The sequence below is a fragment of the Arachis hypogaea genome, chromosome 5 (assembly GCF_003086295.3).
Source record: "Arachis hypogaea cultivar Tifrunner chromosome 5, arahy.Tifrunner.gnm2.J5K5, whole genome shotgun sequence".
Lineage (NCBI taxonomy): Eukaryota > Viridiplantae > Streptophyta > Magnoliopsida > Fabales > Fabaceae > Arachis > Arachis hypogaea.
In genome coordinates, this window is record NC_092040.1 from 30,099,337 (window position 1) to 30,116,356 (window position 17,020).

Below are 17,020 nucleotides of genomic sequence, written 5' to 3' on the forward strand. Positions count from 1 at the left end.
ACTCTGTATGCAGACGTCATCGGTGGGACGCTGTCACACTTGCTGTACAATTTCCTATCCCTGAGTACCGTTTGTAGGAAGAAAGCCTGCATTGCCAACAGCGGATCAGCCGCACCAAGAATATGCAAATTTGAATGTAAAAACCAAAAAATTAAAGAGATTGCATTAAAAATGAGCTAATTTTACCACATATGTCATCTGGTCGACCCTTGCGTCGCGCTCGCTGTGGTCTTTTAAAGAATCTAAGTAGATGAGTAGCTCCTCTTTAAGGTCCACGACCATCAGAAACCAGTGACGATCCTTATGTAGAGGGATATAAATCTGCAAGTTTGTGGATGAAAGGACATGAGTAAAAACCCGCTTACCACCAATGTACATAACTGCCACTGGATGATAACGCCAATAACTACCAACTTTTGTGATATCATCCACCGGGCCCATGTATCCTGTTTTGATAAACTCCAGGGTCTCCGGGCAGTAATTACCAGGGCTTAAAGCGATTTGCTGACATGAAAGATGAAAACAGAGCAAAGATAAATCCATGATGAATATAACGCCATCGAGGTCAATTATGTAGTTGTAACCAATTATACTGAAAAAAGTCCAAGTTAGGTAAATGAATTCGAACCCTTTGTGTAACACCCTACCACACTAAGCTTTACGCTTAAGTCGTAAAACGAATGTGGTGTGGTATTACGACCTCTAAAATAAAATGAGTACATATAATAGCAGAAGAATTATAATATGCTAGGAGCCTTAAAGAAAAGGGGAAAATAAAAATCGCACAATAAAGGCGCAACGCTCAAGGAACGAGTTAACTTACGTGCTAAGAAAATCATAACTATCAAACATAAGCTAACAGAAGTAGGAGTAGAATACCAAGGATACAAAATAACAAGCTCCTAACTCAGCCTGCGAAGTCAAGACTGGCCGGAGAATATTTACACATATATACATACATATCCAAACCCAAAAGTACATAGACACAATCCTGCCTCTCCATAAACCTCTAAGAGGATCAAAAAGAATAAGTCATGCGGAGAGAAAACTAAGTACATATATATACATCATAGCATAACAAGATATCCCAGTAACCACTCCGCTTTAAGAGTCCAGACGCCTAACGAGATACCTCTCGACCTGCATCTGAAAAACAACAACATAGTATGGAATGAGAACCGGAGGTTCTCAGTATGGTAAAGGTGCCACACACATAATATATAAGGTCCTGGGAATGCCAGAGGCAATCCTAGAACACCGACACTCAGATTATAGAGCTTAAAGTATTAAGTAGAAGCCATAAAAGGTGGTTTACTAAGGATATTTAAACCTAACTTAACTTAACCTTAAATCTAAATCCCATTCTGTCATTCCTCCTTACCTCCAACTCCATCATGCATTTTCATAGACAAGTAAACAAACAAAGGCAAGTACAAGAAGGTTACAAGTACTGCAGATAACAAATATACATTTAACATGGCAAGTACATTTAGGCATACCCAGTTAATACACAAGCAAGTAGTTCAAATAATATGCATATGATGCATGCCTGTCCTATGGCTGATGAGGCTCATCTGTCGGTTATCCAGCCAACCCGACAAGTCTGAATTGTCCTTAGACTGTCCCCCGACGTGCATCCCCAAGAGTCTATGCATAGCTTTATCTCAAATAATCAATATTGCTCAATGGGGGTAACATTCCCGGGAATTTATATAGTGCCCGGTCACACTTACGTCGTGGGGTCAACAGAGTATCGAGTTTTCTACCTGGTACACGTGGTGGCAAGCCACGGCACTTTATCCAGGGAACCTCATATCTCAGATTATTCAAATTCATAAGCCATATAAATAATTCAATTATAATTCATTAACATCCACATCATTCTCAATTGCATCTCATTCATCATCATACGTTAAACATATTCAATCCTTATCCTTCGATATCACACCTCTCATTTCGTCCATCAATAGTTCCAATTCAAAACATAATTCATTCTTTTCTAAGAATCAAACTTCAAACTTAAAACATACTTATTTTCTTAATAACTCTAATTCAAACCATATAATCTTTGAATCTAAATCTTTTTAGATAATCATATAAACAAAATCTCTAATTTTTATAAAATTTTGGCAGCACCTCCTCTAAAACTCAGACTTTGCCACCCTTTTCGGGTCCAAACCTGCTTTCTTTTCAATTCAACACACCCTTCCTCATCATCATAACAGTCACCACAATAAATCTACCTCAGATCAACAATTATACTCATACAATATTCAAATCCAACAACCAAAAATTCAACTAAGGATCATAGTTCACTAATCCTAGGCTTCTAACACAAGATACCTCAAATCAATAATTCACCAAATTATTAATTAATCAACAAGCACCAAACTAACCATGTTCATCAATAATAACATTCACCATCCAAAATTAATAACTAATTATCCAATAAACTTCAACCAAATATATTCATCGAAAAATTACTAAACACTAAACATACACCCGCATTCCAACTTATCCTATGGTCACCTAGCCTAAGTTTTCACAGAACATTATATATTAAATGCAAGAAACCTAAACCATACCTTGGCCGATTTTCACGTAACGACCAAAGCTATTTATTCAAAACCAAGACAGCCCCTCAAAACTCAACTAATCCGCTTCCTCCAAGTTCCAGTATTCACAATTTCAAGCTCCAATTATTTATTTTCAACCTAATACACATTCATAATACATATATACCCAATTTAATACTCAAAGCTCAAATTTAATGAAAATAAAATAGAATTATCGTATCCTCACCTTACCCAAGCTTCACATAAGCAAGAGTGAACGTTTCTCTCAAGCTAATTGGATCCTAAAACATCAGAAATCAAAGAAATTCAATATTCCCACTTAAAATTCGAAAATTGGGGGAAGATGAAGCTGAGAGTGATTAAATAAGTTACCTATGAAATTGTTCCGATAGAAATGTAGAGCTCGACGCGGTGGACGCGTGGCCGCAAACGGTGCGGCAATCGGATCTCGGACGGAGAAGTTACGGCGAATTGAAATTTGCCGCAAGGGTTTCGGCGTTGCTTTCTCTCCCTGGAGCTTTCATGTCGCTGAAGCCAAAATGGAGAAGAAAGGAACGTGGGCTCATTTAAAGTGTGGGTCCGGTTGGACCGACAGCCCAGTTTGGGCCCGGTTCAACCGGTTCGGCCCCGTTCGGTCCAATTTTGGACCGTTTTCTTCGAAATTGGTGTCAAAATTCTCGTTTCGATGAGCTCTATCCTAATTTAATATAATATTCACATTTTTAATCCTCTTTATTAAAAACTAATTTATTAACTAATTTAACCGGGGTTTACATCCTACCCACCTAATAAAGAATTTTGCCCTCAAAATTCAAATCTAGTTACCTGAAAAGAGATTTGGATAGTCCTTTCGCATATCTGATTCGAGCTCCCAAGTATGTTCCTCAATACCAGCTTGACTCCAAGCTACTTTTACCAACGATACTTCCTTTCCGCGTAATCGTTTAATACTGAAGTCATCAATTCTCACCGGAATTACTGGGAGTGTTAGATCTTCTCTTACTTGGATTGGTTCTGGTTCTAGAACATGACTTGCATCAGGAGTATACTTCCGAAGCTGTGATACATGAAACACGTCGTGCAAATTCGAAAGATATGGCGGTAAGGCAATTCTATAAGCCACTGGCCCAATCCTCTTCAGAATCTCAAAGGGTCCAATATAACGGGGATTCAGTTTCTTAGTCTTAATAGCTCTTCCCACTCCAGTGGTTGGTGTAACTTTCAAAAAGACATGTTCTCCTTCTTCGAATTCCAAAGGCTTTCGCCTCTGATCAGCATAGCTCTTCTGGCGGCTTTGGGCTATAAGCATTCGACTACGAATCTTCTTTATTTGCTCAGTCGTTTCAGCCATCATTTCAGGCCCTAATAAACTCCTTTCTCCAGTTTCATACCAACATAGTGGAGACTGACATTTTCTGCCATACAGAGCCTCATATGGAGCCATTCCGATGCTCGCATGATAGCTATTATTATAAGCAAATTCAATTAATGGCATATACCGATCCCAGCTCACAGGCTGGTCCAAAACACAAGCCCTTAACATATCCTCCAAGGTCTGAATAGTTCTTTCTGACTGACCATCCGTCTGAGGGTGATACGCAGTACTCAAGCTTAACTGAGTCCCAAATGCACGCTGAAAAGCTCCCCAGAACCTTGATGTGAAACGAGGATCTCTATCAGATATGATAGTAGAAGGCACGCCATGCAACCTGACAATCTCTTTAATATACATTCGAGCCAATTCCTCCATTGTGCAACTTATTTGGATAGGAAGAAAGTGAGCTGATTTTGTTAGTCGATCCACAACCACCCAAATAGCGTCACAACCAGATCGGGTTTTAGGCAAACCTATCACAAAATCCATTGCAATACTCTCCCATTTCCATTGTGGAATCTCCAAAGGCTGAAGGGTCCCTGATGGTCTCTGATGCTCAATCTTAACCTTCTGACACGTTAAACATTTAGATACATGCAATGCCACATCATTCTTCATACCTGGCCACCAGAACATCGTTTTCAGATCCTGATACATTTTAGTGCTCCCTGGGTGAATTGAAAACCCGCTCTTATGAGCTTCCTTCAAGATTCTCTGTCGTAGGTCTCCAATATCTGGCACAATAATCCGGTTCTTGAACCTCCACAAACCATCCTGGCCTTCTGACACTCTCCATTGTTTTCCCTGTTCAACTGCCGGTAATACTTTACGTAACGCTTCACTGTCTTGATGAGCCTTCAGAAGTTCTGATTTAAAATCACTTGAAATCTGCAACTGACTCAAACACAGGATTCCAGATTCTTCTCTAACTCCCCAATTCAAACCTTGGAATGCCTTCAGTAACTCTTCCTCCCGTAGCATCATCCAAGCTGCATATAAAGACTTCCGACTCAAAGCGTCCGCCACAACGTTCGCTTTTCCTGGATGATAATTCAATTCAAAATCATAATCTTTCAGAAGCTCCATCCACCTTCTCTGACGCATATTCAACTCTTTCTGCTTAAAAAGATACTTCAAACTCTTATGGTCTGAGAAAACAAGAAACTTAACACCATAGAGGTAGTGCCTCCAAATCTTTAAAGCAAACACAACAGCAGCAAGTTCTAAATCGTGTGTCGGGTAGTTCATCTCATGCGGCCTTAATTGTCGTGAGGCGTATGCTACAACATTCTGGTGCTGCATCAGGACGCACCCCAAACCTTTCAGAGATGCATCACAATACACTTCAAACGGTTCACTTGGTTCAGGTAATACCAATACAGGTGCAGTAGTCAACCTGTGCTTCAATTCTTGGAAACTCCCTTCACATTCCGGAGTCCAGATAAAAGGCGTATCCTTCCTAGTCAACTTAGTTAAAGGTAAGGCGAGCTGTGAAAATCCCTTAATGAATCTGCGATAATACCTCGCCAAACCTAGGAAACTCCTTATCTCTGTCACTGAAGTTGGTCGCTCCCAATTCATCACTGCTTCTACCTTAGCAGGATCCACAGCTATTCCCTGCTTACTCACCACGTGGCCGAGAAACTTCACCTCACTCTTCCAGAACTCACATTTAGATAACTTAGCATACAACTTTCTGTCTCTCAGAATTTGCAGCACAGTTCGCAAGTGATCAGTATGTTCCTCTTCAGTCTTAGAATAGACAAGAATGTCATCAATGAAGACAATAACAAACTTGTCCAGATACGGTCGGAAAATCCTGTTCATATAATCCATAAATACTGCCGGGGCATTAGTTAACCCGAAAGACATCACTGTATACTCATAATGACCATAACGGGTTCTGAAAGCAGTTTTTGGAATATCCTCGTCTCTAACCCTTATCTGATGATATCCGGATCGCAGGTCAATCTTAGAAAACACACCGGCACCCTGTAACTGATCCATTAGATCATCAATTCTAGGCAACGGATATTTATTCTTCACAGTGATCTTATTCAATTGCCGATAATCGACACACAGCCGCATACTCCCATCATTCTTCTTTACCAGTAACACTGGCGCTCCCCACGGAGAAACACTTGGTCGGATAAAATGCTTACCCAACAGATCTTCCAGCTGAGCCTTCAGTTCAGCCATTTCTAAAGGCGACATCCTATAAGGAGTAATCGAAATTGGACCGGATCCAGGTACCAACTCGATTGCAAATTCAACCTCTCGATTAGGTGGAAATTCATTAATATCATCCGGAAACACATCTGGAAATTCACATACAACCGGAATTTGCTCTAAACTCTGATCATCACCTGATACTCCCGCAGTTAATAACATAATACCCTGACATTCGGTTCCAGAACAGTTTACTATCATTGAATTCAAATAGTAACTATTCACTACAACCGGTGCTTCCGACCCTTCCGGCATAAACTGTACTGACTTCTCAGAACAATCAAGCAAAACGTGATTTTTGGATAACCAATCCAATCCCAAAATGAGATCAAGACCAGTCATAGGCAAACAAATCAAATCATGCACAAATTTACGCTGTTGTACTCGAAAAGGAACTTGTGGACATCCTATCCTAGTCACCGTAGCTTCATGAGTAGCATTATATACTTTTAAATCATAACCTAAAACCACCATTCTCAATCCTAATTCATGGGCCTTTTCAAATGCAATAAATGAATGACTTGCTCCTGAATCAAATAAAGCATTTAAGATTTTACCAGCCATTTCACAATTACCTCTAATCAGTGTCTCAGATCCCTCAGCACCTACGGTAGAAGTGGTGTATACTCTCCCCGGCTGCTGCACCCTACCAGTCTCATACTTCTTCTTCTCTGGGCAATTACTGGCTATATGCCCAGGCTGTCCACAGGAATAGCATACTCCAAGTCCTAGTCTGCACGGAACTCCAGGATGATACTTTCCGCACCTTTGACAATTCAAATCCTGCTGTGGCTGCTTCCCAAATCTTCTTCCCTGATTACCATTGGTATTCAACCTTCTATAATTACCTTGACCCTGAGTCTGCTGCGGAATAGAACCTCCATGCTTGAAATTCCTACCTCTCGGAGCAAAGTTCCTTCCTGAAGGTCTCTGAAAAGGCACCCTCAAACTTCCTTTCTCTGCTGCCGCCTTCCTCACACAATCCTCAGCCACCCTACTCTTATTCACCAATTCAGAAAACACCCTGATCTCCATTGGGGCAACGAAGCTCAGAATATCACTCCGAAGACCTCCTTCATATTTAATACACTTCCATTCAGCAAAATCTTCAGGCGCACCTTGACAGATACGAGAAAAGCGACACAACTCCTCAAACTTACTAGTATACTCAGCAACAATCATCTGTCCTTGTTTTAACTGCATTAATTCAAGTTCCTTGGCATTTCTAGCTGAATTAGGAAAGTATTTCTTATAGAACTCTGTCCGGAAAACCTCCCAAGGAATCGCAGCACCATCAGGCTGCAGGATACGTCGTGTTCCCTGCCACCAATACTGAGCTTCACCTTGCAACTGATAAGTTCCAAATTCAACCCATTGCTCTTCAGGAACCTGTTGTGCCTGTAACGCCCTTTCCATAGCCTGAATCCAATTATCTGCGTCAGTGGGATTTGAGGTTCCCCTAAAAGTCGGAGGGTGAACTTTCAGAAATGTAGCAAGTGTCATTGGACCGCCCTCATCATTATTGTTCCCATGATTTCCCTGATTTATCTGATTACCCAGTGCCTCGGCTGTCGCCTGCATAGCTGCAGCCATATTTCCCAGGGCAGCCATAAAGTCTACTGAATCAGTCCCTATGGGGGCAGGAGTAACGGTGCCTGTCCTACCTCTACCTCGCCCGCGACCGCGTCTGTGAGTTGACATCTGGTCCCTATATACACCAAACAAGTCATATTAAGTTGATTAGTCTCAATATCGCAAGTCTAATGCTTTAAGTTCCAAATGCATGCTCACAAACGTTTATGCCATATATATCAGTCAGATATCCTAATAGCACATAAACACATATACAGAGAATGCACAGAAGTACAATCAGTCCGTCTTTCAGGCTCTATAGGAACGAACTGCTCTGATACCATAATGTAACACCCTACCACACTAAGCTTTACGCTTAAGTCGTAAAACGAATGTGGTGTGGTATTACGACCTCTAAAATAAAATGAGTACATATAATAGCAGAAGAATTATAATATGCTAGGAGCCTTAAAGAAAAGGGGAAAATAAAAATCGCACAATAAAGGCGCAACGCTCAAGGAACGAGTTAACTTACGTGCTAAGAAAATCATAACTATCAAACATAAGCTAACAGAAGTAGGAGTAGAATACCAAGGATACAAAATAACAAGCTCCTAACTCAGCCTGCGAAGTCAAGACTGGCCGGAGAATATTTACACATATATACATACATATCCAAACCCAAAAGTACATATACACAATCCTGCCTCTCCATAAACCTCTAAGAGGATCAAAAAGAATAAGTCATGCGGAGAGAAAACTAAGTACATATATATACATCATAGCATAACAAGATATCCCAGTAACCACTCCGCTTTAAGAGTCCAGACGCCTAACGAGATACCTCTCGACCTGCATCTGAAAAACAACAACATAGTATGGAATGAGAACCGGAGGTTCTCAGTATGGTAAAGGTGCCACACACATAATATATAAGGTCCTGGGAATGCCAGAGGCAATCCTAGAACACCGACACTCAGATTATAGAGCTTAAAGTATTAAGTAGAAGCCATAAAAGGTGGTTTACTAAGGATATTTAAACCTAACTTAACTTAACCTTAAATCTAAATCCCATTCTGTCATTCCTCCTTACCTCCAACTCCATCATGCATTTTCATAGACAAGTAAACAAACAAAGGCAAGTACAAGAAGGTTACAAGTACTGCAGATAACAAATATACATTTAACATGGCAAGTACATTTAGGCATACCCAGTTAATACACAAGCAAGTAGTTCAAATAATATGCATATGATGCATGCCTGTCCTATGGCTGATGAGGCTCATCTGTCGGTTATCCAGCCAACCCGACAAGTCTGAATTGTCCTTAGACTGTCCCCCGACGTGCATCCCCAAGAGTCTATGCATAGCTTTATCTCAAATAATCAATATTGCTCAATGGGGGTAACATTCCCGGGAATTTATATAGTGCCCGGTCACACTTACGTCGTGGGGTCAACAGAGTATCGAGTTTTCTACCTGGTACACGTGGTGGCAAGCCACGGCACTTTATCCAGGGAACCTCATATCTCAGATTATTCAAATTCATAAGCCATATAAATAATTCAATTATAATTCATTAACATCCACATCATTCTCAATTGCATCTCATTCATCATCATACGTTAAACATATTCAATCCTTATCCTTCGATATCACACCTCTCATTTCGTCCATCAATAGTTCCAATTCAAAACATAATTCATTCTTTTCTAAGAATCAAACTTCAAACTTAAAACATACTTATTTTCTTAATAACTCTAATTCAAACCATATAATCTTTGAATCTAAATCTTTTTAGATAATCATATAAACAAAATCTCTAATTTTTATAAAATTTTGGCAGCACCTCCTCTAAAACTCGGACTTTGCCACCCTTTTCGGGTCCAAACCTGCTTTCTTTTCAATTCAACACACCCTTCCTCATCATCATAACAGTCACCACAATAAATCTACCTCAGATCAACAATTATACTCATACAATATTCAAATCCAACAACCAAAAATTCAACTAAGGATCATAGTTCACTAATCCTAGGCTTCTAACACAAGATACCTCAAATCAATAATTCACCAAATTATTAATTAATCAACAAGCACCAAACTAACCATGTTCATCAATAATAACATTCACCATCCAAAATTAATAACTAATTATCCAATAAACTTCAACCAAATATATTCATCGAAAAATTACTAAACACTAAACATACACCCGCATTCCAACTTATCCTATGGTCACCTAGCCTAAGTTTTCACAGAACATTATATATTAAATGCAAGAAACCTAAACCATACCTTGGCCGATTTTCACGTAACGACCAAAGCTATTTATTCAAAACCAAGACAGCCCCTCAAAACTCAACTAATCCGCTTCCTCCAAGTTCCAGTATTCACAATTTCAAGCTCCAATTATTTATTTTCAACCTAATACACGTTCATAATACATATATACCCAATTTAATACTCAAAGCTCAAATTTAATGAAAATAAAATAGAATTATCGTATCCTCACCTTACCCAAGCTTCACATAAGCAAGAGTGAACGTTTCTCTCAAGCTAATTGGATCCTAAAACATCAGAAATCAAAGAAATTCAATATTCCCACTTAAAATTCGAAAATTGGGGGAAGATGAAGCTGAGAGTGATTAAATAAGTTACCTATGAAATTGTTCCGATAGAAATGTAGAGCTCGACGCGGTGGACGCGTGGCCGCAAACGGTGCGGCAATCGGAGCTCGGACGGAGAAGTTACGGCGAATTGAAATTTGCCGCAAGGGTTTCGGCGTTGCTTTCTCTCCCTGGAGCTTTCATGTCGCTGAAGCCAAAATGGAGAAGAAAGGAACGTGGGCTCATTTAAAGTGTGGGTCCGGTTGGACCGACAGCCCGGTTTGGGCCCGGTTCAACCGGTTCGGCCCCGTTCGGTCCAATTTTGGACCGTTTTCTTCGAAATTGGTGTCAAAATTCTCGTTTCGATGAGCTCTATCCTAATTTAATATAATATTCACATTTTTAATCCTCTTTATTAAAAACTAATTTATTAACTAATTTAACCGGGGTTTACACTTTGCTTATTAGTAATGAACCCCACCATCGACTATCTACTAAAGTATACACCTGAACATGGTGAATTATCCATACACTGCACGATATAGGAATTCATATAGAAATCAAGGGCAACATACACTTACACCAAATATTTAGCTGTGCATGCAAACAGTTCAATAATAGAGAGTATTTCTGAACTCCTGCTTATGGTTAGCGTTGGTTTCATCATTAAGAGAATTATACTAAATCAATTGCAGGTTTAGTGTGATATGAAAGATTAAATTTGCAATGATATCCTATAAGCTTAACCCACATCAGAAATGACCAACAATTAAAAAGGCATAACATGTAAGACACATGGCCCAAACAGTTGACGGAGATGGAACTCACAGAAAAGCTAGTAAGTAGCCACCAGCTCGGCTCAGAACGTTCATCTGTCAAAACCGTAGCAAGCAGATTGATAACCTGTGCAACATTAGCGCACACATTAATTGTGGTCTTAAGAGAAAACGTTGTTCCATCCTAGTGCAACACATTACATACTACAAATGCTAACTTACATCATCTATTAGCTTTTCTCCTGGGCACAGCGTACAAAAGGCAGCGCGGTCCCCCTGAGTATGCTCACTAGGAAACAAAATCTCCCTACATCCCACAAATACGTCACACACCTTTATCACCAGCTTTTATGAACAAGTTTTTCAAATAGTGAATAGTACCCGTCAAGTAAACTAACCTTTTGTCCAGATGGGCGTCGAAAACATATGACACAACGGCGAGCTCAAGGTTTGAGAAGAACATGCCATCTGGGGGCCTGAACACGAGGTCAAAAACCTGCAAAGAAACGCCATTCACATTCTAAATACCCCTGCTGTGAAATCACAACAAGATGAATCGTTATTTATCATTCCTATACCTACACGACACAAATGGATTTAGTCTGACCTGGGGCATGTCTTCCCCCTGCACCAGTCCACATCGGTTGCGTCCATTGTTATAGGGAGTGCCGAACTCAATCGAATCAGCTGGGACTTCCACATCACCGTCGAACGCCATGGAAAACTCCAACTTCCTCTACAAGATAACATCACCCTTCTGGTTAGTAGGAAACCTCGGTCGAGTCAACCAATTACCCTAAACTGATACAGAACAGACTTAGACGTGCTAACCTTCAACGGCTTCCGGCAGGGCTTATCACCTCTGGATGCCGCTTTCTTAGTATGAGTGCACTTCCCTTTTGACCTCTTCACGTCGACTTTCATCTGTTTTTCTCCGCGGAGACGTCTGACGTCTTTTGCCCTTGAAGCCACCATTTCCAGCCTTGCACTAGAGCACACTTTCCTCTTTGACGCACACACCCCTTCCTTGCTCTTGGGTCCTTTGTCCAGTTCCTGTGAACTCTTTCGACCCACATGTTCCGACCATAGGATGTCTAACATGGTTGAGTGGCCAGCCACAATTTCTGTTAATCTCATTGAATGTTGTAACTGTGTTGACACAGCTGACCTTGTAGTCCTCTCACTTTGAATGATGTGCTGCATGGAACATGACGTCACGGTGACTAAACTGAAGACATGCACCTAGGCTTATTAAGATATAGCATGGAAAAAAGCCTTCACCTCATGAATCTGAGCAACAACATCCATGAAGGAAGCATCATCCGTAGGGCCTTCCATTGTTGCTCTTGCTGCCTTCTCCCTGCATGTTTGAAACAAAAAAATCGTTTCAGTTAGCCCCCACAACACACAACAGAACGTTCAAAAGGTGGAAAATTTTCCATTCACACACCTCACACAGTCCAACACCGACTTCTGCACTGATGGATGCGTTGGAGGCTGGTCATTGTTGTCACTCTTTTGCGGCTCCATGGGTGTTCAACTCGAACGTGATGACTTTGTATCACACGGTCAACCGTAAGCATGAGTTTTTTCACTTTATCAAACTTGTTCCTTCACAATACATATGAAGGGCTGTGAAGCTGTATCCGGGCCTACAAATAGAAGCCCAATCTGGAGGCCCAAGTAAACTATTCTTCCCAACTAGTTATTATTAGCTTCTAGTTATTTTTCAACTTTGTAGGCAAAACTTCCATACGAACCCACACAAACTAATTCTTAAAGGCTTTGGTCTTTCAACCCTGCACATAGATCTACGAGCCCGATATGACATAAAGGTGACCTTTGTACCTGATGTGATCTTATTGAAGCATATGATTAGACAGCCTCACCTAAACCCCACCCAAATCACTCTAAAGATCCACCCCCATAACTCATACTACCTGCGTTGTGGATGAAATGGGATATAGTTAACTGGGTTGAACGAAAAAAAAGTTATATAAGAATATATTTTCTCAAAATTGGGTTTAATTTTTTCGGGTCGAATATTTGGAAGCAGACCAATAATTTCAGGAAGACAGTAATTTTTATGGAATATATGCAACAAACAAAATAGCAAAACCTGCCCCAAAATTTGAACCGACCAAAAATAAGAACGGACAAAACACTTATTTGAAATTAAGAACAAAACACTTCGCCCTGTTGAATACCGATAACTAATCTAGCAATTCATCACAGAAATGGAGATTCATTTTTACAAGAATTGTGAGATAAAATGGAGTATCAAACATGCATTTATATACCAATCCCGCTTCCTGACAATATCATCCATAAAACTACATCCGTTGACGGAAAATACATATTTTAAGGGAAGATTAGTACACACACGTTATCGTTACTCCGGAAAAATGCACACCAGAAGTAGAAGACGAGGGGTTCACATGACCAAAAACAGCAAAAACTTATACACTAACACTTATCCTCGTTCCTCCACAAGCTCCGCAAACATTTAGTTCTCTTCCTCTAACTGACGAATGCGTTCCGCCATGGAGGACACAAATTTCGTTTTCTCGTCATTTCTCTCATGTTTCAATCGGCATATTATGCGGTAGTTATAATCACGAATTGGAAGACCAGTGGCGGATATTAGCTTCTCTAGCATCACGAATGAGGCCTCTTGGTGAGCGTCATGATCATTCACCGAGACTGGTCCATGAGCCACAAGCTCAAGACCCCTATCGTTGCTTGGAAGGACTACTGTAAACCCAAAACGAATCACACCGTCCAATGGTTTGGTCTCTTGTGACAAAAAAATGGGGCAGCCAATCCTTAGCATTGAACACGCTCACATGAGCATCATTTTCATATCTTCAACGAGTAGAAACGGATGCTCTGCCCCTATCGTTATAACGCCCTGTCCATCCCCTGAAATCGCAATTTTCCCTGGTGTCAGGAATGTGAAATACGCTTGCTTAAAAGAAGAAACAGCAACAATAACTTACCTGAGCCTCTACGCGCCTTACTACTACAGCCTTCGTCGTCCACACCTCTGGCACCCACCACCAACGACGGCAGTGGCGTGTTTCCTCCGATCTGACATCTAACCCCGCCGCCGCTGTTTTGTGTCCCCTGGGAGGCTGGCTTGACCTTTCCCCGACTGATCCACGCCGTGGCTTCATCATGAACATGAAATCCTTTGAACTCGGCGTGGCTATACCCTAATACCTGCTCATTACAATCTTCCCAAGTAGTGTATATGCCTACCTGTCGACCCCGCCGAACAGCATAGTAGGAAAAATGCCCCCTTTTCATTACTTTATTTTCTGCCACTCTGTCGTCGTATTTTATCTGCGTTGATCTTTCACTCTTTGTTAAGGTGTCTCAACACCGATGCCTATTTACAGGACCTCTACAACTACCTTCACTAATAGAGCCCTTCGGAATGGATACTCCTATAGCATATAACTCTACATATTCCTTGGGGTGGATTGGTTTTATTTTCCGTGTACGCAAGCAATTTCCAAAATCCAACGTGTCGGTAACTCTAATTTCATTATATATAAAGTCTCAAACAAAAATTATAACCTATTAGAATAAATAAAAAATGCACGGACTAAAATTAACTAAAAAGCTTAGTAAAAAGTCATGAAATATCTTATTTTAAATATTTTAAACGACAAATACAAGTAATAATTATTACTATAAATCCTATACAAATTTAAAATTTCAAATTAATTTTTTACATATCTTTAGAATTTTTTTCTCAAATACAATAAAAAATAAATATTTTTCCAAAACCCAAATTCGAAATTTATTTTTCAGGATACGAATTTTTTTTGGTAATTAAGGGAGAGTTCGCCGTACCCTCGGCGAACTCTATAATTAATATAGAGTTCCAGGTCATTGAATAATAGCTTAGTTATAGTTAATTTTTTGACTAATTAGAGTTAATTTTCTTTAGGTTATGTACAGTAACGGTTGACATGTTGGTTAAAATAATTACTTATAGATTATATGTTAGTTAGAATGACAAACCTACTAATTTTATGTTAGTTAGATTTACTGTTAACTAATTTTTATGTCAATCAGATTTTCTTATGTTATTGTTTTTAAGTATAACTGTTGTTTATGGACTATATCATGTTAGTTAGTTTGACAAACCTAATGTTTAGTTAGTTTAGTGTGAGCCGTTAGTTTAATTATGACTCAGAAAGTGGAGTAATTGTTTAAGTTTAGTTAGAATCGAAAGAAATTTGTCGCGATAAATTTAGAATTCAGGTAGTTATTTGCTAATTAATTAGGTGGTTGACCGATGCAATTAGGATTAAGGGTAAAATTAGAATTATTAAGTTTATAAGCCGAGTTGGACAATTAAATATATCTCTTTAATAATTTACTTAAATAGTTTATGAGAACTTACAACTATATGTAAGCAGATGAGGAGATGTATTTAATGTGATTTAAATGAAAAAATTGCTTTCAAATAATCGGTTGAATATTAATCATATCGCAAAAGAAAACATAAAACATTATTATTTTCAAAAAACAAAAAATTACTAATGACTTGGGTTAGTGTTAATTTATTAATATAATTAGATTCATTGTTATTATTCTTACTTTTAAAATTATTGTCATAATTATCATTCTTCTTATTAGAGTTGAGGCGGAGAGAAGGAGTGACAGGCACGTGTAAGAGGATAGAAAGAGACATAGCGGGAGAGGGATAGATAAAGATAGCGGGAGACAGAAACAGAGAGCGATAAAGATACAAAAAAAAGACACAGATTGTTCATATTATCGTTGTTATCATTGTTATCATTGTTATGATTCTTATTATTAGAGATACATTATGACACAGAAATGGAGCTACATGCAAAGAGGGGAGGAGAGAGATGGATAAGTAGAACAACAAAGAAGGAGAGACGCAGACAGAGCTGGTTTAGACGGAGAGTCCTAACGATTGGATGAGGGTTACACAGAAGTAAACAAACAGAGATCCAGCACCAACAAGAGAGAGGGATAGACATAGCGAGAGAGAGGGGGAAGACGGAGAGATTCAGGAAAGGGACAGACAGAGAGAGATTTTTACGACTCTTCTTATTAGACACAGTTTTGGAGAAAGAGATGAGTCCACATATAGAGAGACATAGAGAGATAGGTAGAGCGATACGGGGAAAGCGAGAGAGACATGAACAGAGATGATCACAGTAAAATAGAGAATGAAATACAGGTACAGATGGAGCAGGAAAGAAAGACAGAGGCAGATAGAGAGTGACAGAGAGCTAGGAGAGAGACATAGACTGAGAGTGAGACCATCTCCAGTAGGAAACTCATCTCAATCTCTATTTAGGACACACCTGTCATAAAAAATAACTTCACATCAGTTTTTGGGTCATGAACAGTAAATTAAAACTCAGATCATCTCTCTTCTCTATTAGGAGGACCTAACTTTAGTCCTTACTATGGTCCCACTACATTACGTACGTAACATAATTAAGATTATTTTGGTTATTATTTCTTTTATAACAATATTATTCAAATTTATGAATTCAAAAATATTTTATTAATTAAAATTATTAATATTAAAAAGTTATAATATAGTTACCATTTTTAAATTTGTAATGATTAATTTTATAATGTAGTTAGCATTTTTAAATTTTATAAATAAAAACAAATAATCTAACCAAAAGTTATTTTTAAATATGTAAAAATTAAAATTTTTTTTATCTAAACAAATTTAACTAATTAGGCATTTATTTTAGCATAACAATTTACATAATATTTAATATAGATTTATTATAATTCATTATAATTTAAATAATTAATATTAAATTACTGGTTAGCTACAAATATAATTATTTATTATGAAGGGAAGAAAGATATATAT

At 38.9% G+C, this 17,020-nt stretch overlaps 1 protein-coding gene and 1 long non-coding RNA gene across 13 annotated transcripts; both read right to left on the bottom strand.

The window, feature by feature from the left end:
• Positions 1 to 802: 802 nt before the first annotated feature.
• On the bottom strand, positions 803 to 11,997 carry LOC112801073 (transposon Tf2-1 polyprotein). 11 transcript variants are annotated; one of them, XM_025843601.2, is made up of 7 exons: positions 11,968 to 11,997; positions 11,744 to 11,872; positions 11,535 to 11,632; positions 11,359 to 11,443; positions 11,189 to 11,263; positions 3,402 to 7,888; positions 803 to 1,146 (listed from the first exon to the last, which is right to left on the bottom strand). In XM_025843601.2, exons 5-7 carry the CDS (start codon positions 11,230 to 11,232, stop codon positions 1,121 to 1,123), a joined length of 4,557 nt encoding a protein of 1,518 aa, XP_025699386.2. In that variant the 5' UTR covers positions 11,233 to 11,263; positions 11,359 to 11,443; positions 11,535 to 11,632; positions 11,744 to 11,872; positions 11,968 to 11,997; the 3' UTR covers positions 803 to 1,120. The 11 variants fall into 11 exon arrangements, 10 of the variants coding, with proteins under 10 accessions (XP_025699386.2, XP_072093098.1, XP_072093101.1 ...); XM_072236997.1 differs by lacking the exons at positions 11,189 to 11,263; positions 11,359 to 11,443; positions 11,535 to 11,632; positions 11,744 to 11,872; positions 11,968 to 11,997 and adding exons at positions 8,288 to 8,610; positions 10,050 to 10,178; positions 10,267 to 10,321; positions 10,413 to 10,581; XM_072237000.1 differs by lacking the exons at positions 11,189 to 11,263; positions 11,359 to 11,443; positions 11,535 to 11,632; positions 11,744 to 11,872; positions 11,968 to 11,997 and adding exons at positions 8,288 to 8,610; positions 10,050 to 10,178; positions 10,272 to 10,321; positions 10,413 to 10,580.
• Positions 2,586 to 3,089, bottom strand: LOC140184675 (uncharacterized). 2 transcript variants are annotated; one of them, XR_011881957.1, is made up of 3 exons: positions 2,949 to 3,089; positions 2,808 to 2,857; positions 2,586 to 2,714 (listed from the first exon to the last, which is right to left on the bottom strand). It is a non-coding gene; the product is annotated as an uncharacterized lncRNA (long non-coding RNA). The 2 variants fall into 2 exon arrangements; XR_011881958.1 differs by having other exon boundaries at positions 2,803 to 2,857.
• Positions 11,998 to 17,020: the final 5,023 nt, after the last annotated feature.

Excerpts from the sequence above, each read along its gene's own strand:
- LOC112801073 (XM_025843601.2), bottom strand. The coding sequence starts at position 11,232 with ATGAACGTTCTGAGCCGAGCTGGTGGCTACTTACTAGCTTTTCT. Across the intron at positions 7,889-11,188 it reads GGCTACTTACTAGCTTTTCT|GGACCAGATGTCAACTCACA; the intron begins GTGAGTTCCATC and ends TGGTGTATATAG. Across the intron at positions 1,147-3,401 it reads CTATCCAAATCTCTTTTCAG|ATGCAGGTCGAGAGGTATCT; the intron begins GTAACTAGATTT and ends GTTGTTTTTCAG.